This window comes from Prunus mume, linkage group LG8 (assembly GCF_029339155.1).
Source record: "Prunus mume cultivar Tortuosa linkage group LG8, ASM2933915v1, whole genome shotgun sequence".
Taxonomy (NCBI): domain Eukaryota; kingdom Viridiplantae; phylum Streptophyta; class Magnoliopsida; order Rosales; family Rosaceae; genus Prunus; species Prunus mume.
In genome coordinates this window covers 12,970,892-12,978,820 of record NC_142705.1, presented here as the reverse complement: position 1 = coordinate 12,978,820, position 7,929 = coordinate 12,970,892, and the positions used below count along the sequence as shown (strand labels likewise).

The 7,929-nt window shown below is 36.0% G+C and overlaps 1 protein-coding gene across 1 annotated transcript; it reads right to left on the bottom strand.

The window, feature by feature from the left end:
* Nucleotides 1-2,338: 2,338 nt before the first annotated feature.
* Nucleotides 2,339-5,212, bottom strand: LOC103339341 (F-box protein At4g09920-like). Its single transcript, XM_008242618.3, has 4 exons — nt 4,900-5,212; nt 3,656-4,612; nt 3,424-3,567; nt 2,339-2,859 (listed from the first exon to the last, which is right to left on the bottom strand). The coding sequence occupies exons 1-4, from the start codon at nt 4,945-4,947 to the stop codon at nt 2,536-2,538; spliced, it is 1,473 nt and encodes a 490-aa protein (XP_008240840.3). The 5' UTR covers nt 4,948-5,212; the 3' UTR covers nt 2,339-2,535.
* Between the last annotated feature and the right edge of the window lie 2,717 nt (nt 5,213-7,929).

Genomic DNA, 7,929 nt, shown 5'->3' with positions numbered 1-7,929 from the left:
AATCAATATGTAAGCCCTTTCTCCCATCATGCCCTCCAAATCACTGATATCCAATATAACCAACTTTCCCAGGACTTCACTGTTAACCCTAGCTCTCAAGTTCATGATGTTCCTGGATGCGAAAACCTTAACTTTCAGAGAAGCCCTAGTTTAAATCAGTGGGTTGGTACTTATGGAGGAGGTGATAATTCAGAGGGGAGTGGTTTCAGTGTTGGAGGGTCTCAAATTTATGGGAGTTTGGATGGTGATCCAACAATGAGACAGTTTGTTGATGGAAATTCATCAGGTTTCAGTTTTGGCAGAGATATTGAGAATCATGAGTTTGATCAGTTACATCAGTATAACAGTGATTCCTACAGCCAATATCTCAACCAAAACCTTAGCTTCTCCTCCCTTCTTCAAGACTCCATGCAGGTTCCTAATAATCCTCAAACATTTTACCCCACTTTTCTTCCTGGGTTGACTAACCTTGATCCAGGCCCCAGTTATATCGGAGAATCTTCCCGTAGTGTTAGTCAGGTTCCGGAGGTGAGTTTGGAGGCCATGTTGGCGGAGAATAATCAGAGTTGTGGCAATGGCATCATCAATGAAGTGTTTTCTCTTGATCATGAAGTACCTGTTAATATTATGGAGGGAAACTCAACAGTACAACCAGGATATGCTGAAAATGGAAATTTTGTTGGAGACTTTGGGGTGGAGAAATCGGCTGGATTGGACCTTGATGATGACTTTCCTGCTAGCTGGGTGGAGATGTTCTTGATGACCTTAGAAGGTTCTGATTGTCATGTGTGAAAGGTAGCTTGGTAGGCAAGAGTAGATGGTGTGACTTCAACAGGGAAGATAAGTGGAAAGAGTATAAGAAACCCATTGATGATTGAACAACCCGTTGATATTTTTAATTTGATCAAGACTTAACTTTGTTTGAATTTATCTTTCATAGTGGACCCGCTATTTTGCAATGTTTGAACTTTGATGTTTTACTTTGGCTGCTCTTTTTTTATCCTATTGTAAAGCTCCCATAATTGTTTGGGCTAACGAGAGTTCCTGAGAATGATAGTGAATTTGCATGGTGTTATAATATTGGTCTATATTCTAAGATGATTTCTTTTCAGAAGATGAAGTCCATAGCCATTCGTCATGATAAAAGATGAAGTCCATAGCCGTCATGATAGCTATTCAAATATCGTACACGGTTATGGACTTCATCTTTATATAGTGTTTCAAAGCATTCAGGATGATGTAAAAACTAAAAGAAAGAGTCCTAATGCAAATCAAATTCTCTGTGTTGGGCCAAACATAGTTTGTTGCAAGCTTCAACCAGGTTTTAGTGATCACGTGTTACATCCCTTTTGTAATTGAAAACCTGATATTAGGAGAATTTTCTGGGAGTGGGTTGCAAAGTTTTTTTTTAGGATTTTACAATATTATAATTTAGAAAACCAATATTATAACATTATGCAAATTCACTATCATTCTCAGGAACTCTCGTTAGTCCAAACAATTATGGGAGCTTTATATTGAATTTTGAATTTATCCTTGCAATTTCTCTAGTTTTCTCCTTTTTTGGGCATGAATTTTTGTTTGTTCGGGTTTAGGCATTTCTTTTGGGCCTCTGCTTTCAACAATATCTGTTGGATGCAAGAATTCTATAGTGACTCATGTTAGAAGTTGAATTGCATTCTTCTTTTTCGGAAGGATTCTATAATGAGGGCCTATGTGTGTTGAGAGGTTCAATCTAACTGGATAATTCATCTGATGGCTAGTAAGAACCCATCAACTTTCCCTTGGGGAAGCAAACTGGTTGCTGAGACTATTGTCCTGCAATTAGCTCCCCTGCTTCGTTTTCAATAACAGCAACCATCCCCCTCTTAGTTACTTTGTCACCACAAGCTCCATCGAAATTCAACTGGAAGAAAGAAGCCAGTTTTGCAATGTGATAGTCTCCATAGAATATAATGCCAATATCTGAACTTGAAGAAACAGACTCCATCAAAATACAAGAAGAAAAGGTAGATATTCTTACTGCTCTTGTTCATTTCATTTCCCTTCACAAAATTCTTCCTTAAAAACCAAATCTGCATAGCCAACCACGGCTTAAAAAAAGATCTCTGTAGCTGGAATGAAGCCTCCAATTTCAATGCAATTGGGTTGAGAAAACTAAACACTTGTGGCATTTGACAAGTCTTGAGTGTCCTGAAGCCCTGAAGCTGAAGATAGTTTTTAAAGAAAAACATAGGGTGTGCTTCCTGTATGAGTCCACAAGAAGATTCTGAACCTAGAGTTTGATCTCCAATCTTGGTACAGGTAATAAACATGGAATCTATTTGCACAATCCACATTTGAAAAATCAGGGCCACTAACATGCATTATGACTATTATTAATCTTTGAGATCGGATAAATTTACTGGCTCGCCAGTAACATGTACAACATGAAAAACTGTACTCATAAACTTGATTGCAGTTTCTTTATTACATACACTTATTGATTTATATAATTACCAACACAATCTATATATGATTTAGGCATCTCTCTTGCTAGAGGCATACAAATTCTACGGTTGAAGGAACCTTTTCTATAAGCTGCTGCCTAGCAAGATTTCTTGCATTTTCTTCCCTCTCCACTTCTTCAATAGTCTTCTTTATTCTGTGCTTAGGAAAACAATAATGTGGTTCGATAGGATCAGCAGGATCAATAACAATTTTCTCCAGTTGAACAGCATTCTCTATCAAGTACTTGACAATTTCAAAATCACTTGCGCGACCATCATACCCTCCAATTTCCACTACCCTAAGGTACTCATGGGAGCATTTGGATGCCTTCTTAAATCTCGTTTCTCTTCTCTCGCATAACGGGTACAACTGCACCAAGGAAACAATACAACAAGAACCAAAAGTTCCAGGAAGTCTATAGCCACCGAATAGAACTATCATTAAACTCAAAAGTCTTTAGAGTAAAAGTGCACAACTTGGGAACTGGAAGCTACATTACCATAATTAGCTACCAAATAGAATTACCATTAAGACAAGCTTGTAAGTCTTTAGAGACTCTAATTCAAAACATATTTAGGGTTCTTTCATCTAGGGATCCCAATTTTACGAAAGGAAATGGATTGCAAGTGCACCCACTCCTCAATACAATTACAAAAAAGGGAACATAACACATAATAGTAAAACATGACTATGACCATAAGTAACTACTTCATAAATCTTCCAAAATTCAGTTTCATACTCGATATCATATAACAGCAAGGCCTATATCTTAAAAAATTTACACCCAGAAATCCCCTAAACTGGCCTTTGTGGACTTGGATTCTTAACTGCTCTGACTACTTGACCAATACCTCATAAACAAAATCACCAAAGTGCATATACTAATACTAAGTTTTACTGGTACAGGAAATAGAACTAAATAAAAATATGTACCTCCAACACAAGTCTGTGCAAGTACGGAGATGCCTTAATGAAAGAAGCCAACTGAAGAAGGATGAAGCAATCATTTGCTTGAAATTTTAGTTCCAATTGCTTGAGATTTGCTAGTACAGGAAATACATGATTCCTTTCTTGGAACTGAAAACCAAACAAACAAGGGCTAAGACACTAACAGAATCCAACAAGAAGAAAGTAAAACCAACACTTAAAACTTAGATATACTAACCAGAAGTCCGTTCAGTTTGAGAATCTCTAGCTGAGAAAGACAGCATGAAAGTTGAGTGAAGGCATCCCCTATGCTCTTATAGGAAAAATCACATACCTCAACAAGATGTGGTAGATTCCTAAGAAGCATGTTTATCTCACATCCAACATAAATAAACGAGACTAGGTTTGTGTCACATATCTCAATGCTTATGAAGCTGGAACATTGCTCTATCACTAAGTACTTCAATGAAACTGATGGACCAACAACTCTTAGATTGCGCAAATTTGGTGAATCATCCACTAATAATCGTTCAAGAACAGGACAGTTGGACAAGAAGTACTCAAGAACTTCTTCCTCCACATCAACACTTTTGAAATTAAGAACTGTGAGGGACTTAAAGCCAATGCATGCACAACGGTGGAGACTTGGAATATCAGAACACAAGTGCTTCAAAGTGGACTCTTTTTTTATACCTAAAAGTTCATGGGGAAAAATGTAGCATGGGAAGAACTTCCGAGGAAAAACACCGTATGATAACAAGTCCAACTCAAGCATTTGAACTCCCTTTTCCATTGCAAATTGAATCCATTTATCGAGGGAACTTGAAAACTTAGGATCAAGATCGAAACAAATCCTGAATGTTTCAACCATTGGGCCTCGATGATGTTCCACCACATTATTCACCCAATCAACGTACCTACAGATTAACAAGTCTCGTGCTCCTGCTCTGAGGTTAGACAATCTGCATAAAGTTTTCTCAGCATCAAAGTCGAGAGTCCTAGTAGATGCTAACACATGCCGCCACAGATGCTGCCATCGCCTAGAAAGGACACTGGTGGCTTGTGCTTCCTTTAGTGACAAGAGAGACAGTATACTAACAAGTACTTCATTTGGCAAACTACTAATTCTGTCCAAGCCCAAATTGTTGTTGCATTCATGCTTATTTTTCTTTCTATCTCTCAAGTTGTAACCCCCCTATGAAATGAACGGAACCACACAAAAAATTAAAAAAGTCAATTAAGATTAAGGAGAGTAACCAGGTACTCTTCTCTCTTTGAAAATTCCCTTAAATTATGAAATCTATTTTACAAAAGAGACCCAATTAATAATCAAAACAATCAGAAAAACAAAAGCCAAGCCAACCGGAGGAAATGATGCACTCTTTGATAGAAATTAAGGAGAGAATTTAAACAAAAAGCTTCATTTTTGTACTAGTTAGATATATGGGAAGAAAAAAGATGCAAACTTCATAGTATTTTTACCTGTTCTTGGGCAAATTGAGAAGTTGGTCGACGCACCCTTTTCTTCATTGAATCTGACAGTGGTTTTTTCCTCTTTGAAATCTTAACCTGAAAAGGGTCTTCTAACTCATTGCTACAGCGGGCAAGCGAGTCAGAGAGTGGAAGACGAGTTAGTGATTTTGGGAAGAGGTAGGTATTGGATTTAGGTCTTACTGTACTGAGTCGTCTTCATCTCTCTCTCTCTCTCTTTCGCTCTCTCTCGATGCTATCAGCTCCGACACTCATTTTTCGGCTTTCAATTATAGCCAAGTCTTGTTGGACTTTCTCTATGCTTTGTCTGGTTTGGAGGGAGGGCCCTGTTGGGCCCTTTTGTTTCCTTTATTTTTTATTTTTTGACAATTCTTGTTTCCTTATATTAATTGTTGTTGAGCATAGTTTATTAAATTTAATTGGAAAGAAAATACAGATTTTTTTTTTGCCTTTAGGAAAGGAAAAAAAAAAAACTTGGCTCTGGAGCTCCTCTTTACCATATGGTTTTGACAATTGTCAAATTTATTTAACTTTTTTTTTTCTTGGAAAGTTTTTCAATTTTACTAGAATTTGACAAGACGATTGCTGATTTGGGACGTCAAACACCTAATTTGTGGCCATATAAACACTGGATGGATCCCACCAATTCTTCCATTAAATTTTTGTGAAATAGACCTAACATGGGAGTAGAATTAATATGCTTCAAAGTTGCATTTTTTATAAACGAAACACATTATCGTTTTTCTTCTTATGAGTTAATACGACACCAATTACTTTTTATCGAATTACATCTTTTTATAGGAGAAACACATTATCCTCTTTCGTCTTATATATATATATATATATATATATTCTTATAGAAAAAGAAAAGATGTCAAACCAAAAGGAGTAGTATGACTATAGACAGGAGAAACAATGAGAGATGTTTTAGTACCCAGCAACTATATTATGTGTACAAGACTAACATATTAGCCCGACAGTTTATCAAAACAACTCCTAATATATTCACATGAGTTAAATGGGTACCTTGGCATGCATGTTCTTGGTTAGCTGCTCTCGAGAATCAACACCCAAATTCTAACAACTCCAGCTCAAATATATAGCATTTGAACTCTTCTTTTCTATCATTGAAAATTTAATCCATTTATTAAGGGAACTTGAAACTTATCATCTAGGTGTAAAAAAAACCCTAAATTGTTCCATGACTGGGCCTCTTCAAGCTCTTCTGCTCCTGGTTCTAGGTCAAGCAAACTGCACAAAGCTTTCTCAGCCTCAAATTTGAGAATCATAGTAGACGCCCAAACATACCGCCATCGCCTCGAAAGGACGCTAGTAGCCTGTGCTTCCTTCAGCGGCAAGAGAGACAGTATACTAACTAAAATTGCATCTGGCAACTCACTGATTCTGTCCAACAACTTGTTGCGGCCATGCTTACTTCTCTTTCTCTTTCTCAAGTTATTGTAACCACCCTATGAATATGAATTGAACCACAGACAAAAAGAAAAAAAGAAAAAAAATGGTTATGTAATCTTTGTTTCTTTCATGATAAATAACGAGAGAAAAAAAAAATTAAAATACAGTTTAATTTTTTGTTACCTGGTCTTGGAGAAACTGAGAAGTTGGTCGAGGCCTCTTTTTTCCATTAAATCTGAGAGTGGTCCTTCTTCAAGGTCTCACGGATATAGCGATGGTGGTGAGTAACAAGCATATAGTTAGAGATTTTGGAACTTGTTTATTTTATTTCCTTTTCTTTTTGGGTTTTCTCAAAATTATTAGCATAACTGATTGAGGAAACTATAAATTGAGTTGAGCGTGATCATTAATTTGATTCGATATTGATAATTGAAGTCCCAAATGGGAAACACTATTAAGCACTTGTAGGGAAGGAAGGCTAGTTTGCAGCTTAAAAAAAATCAGAATGTTTCGACCAAAAATTTAAAAAAAAAAAAAAAAAATGATGCTGATGTTTTTTACTAATCTTTATATAAATATGTATGCATTGGAAGATGAACATGTTATAGCAAATAATGTTTTTACTAAAAACATACATAGTGCCTAAGTAATTACCTATAGGAAAACTTGGGCAAAACTACATACATCAAAAGCAATACACCAAGTCGTACAAGATGACAATGATTCAAACACACTCCTATATATTTTTCCCTTATTTTTTGGGTTTGCAGTTTTGATATTTATTCACAAAACAGAAGCTTTACAAAAGATTAATGAAAGTCAAAGAAAAACTATACATATATCACTTATGGAAAATAAAAATAAAGAGCAAATTTTTATTTCTTTTATTTAATCAAGCTCTCCTAAAAAATAAAAATAATAAACAGTAAGAATAATACATATAATAGTTATGGAATAAGAATAATACATATATCAGTTATGGAATAAAATTCTATGAATTCATGAGCTTTGTTATAACTATTTTTGTGTTTTTGTTTTCTTCTTAATAATTGCTTATCACAGCTAACCTACAGCACGCACAAATTCATTCTCTATCTGCTCACAACAACAAATTTGAATGATTCTAAAAGCACACAATGATGACATCATCAATGGGGCTTCCATTCAACCCTGTGGCTGCAGCAAGGTCACTGGGTGTCCAGCCTCAACTTGTGCATAAGCCAAGCATATCAGATGGGTCTTCAATGGTGGCTATATTTAGTGACCCATCAAATTTCGAGAGATTGAAGAGATTGAAGAATAAATATATCCCAGAAAATTATAATCAAAACTTTGAAGAGATTGATAATCTACCTTGTGAAAGAGATTGAGAGAGATTGAGCCTTGAGAGGCTACGTGAAGATGAACTTTGGTGTCTGCAGATTTGAGAGATATACGTGAGGATAATTACCTAACCTATAAGGGTATTTGTGGAATTGCGACTTCGGGATTGTGGGAGACCAATTTTGAATGTTAATTAATAGAAGGTGTCGTTTCAATTTTATCCCATTTTTCAAGGACATTGTGATTTTCTGTCAAATTCTTTTAACGCCCGTGTGCCCACCTAAA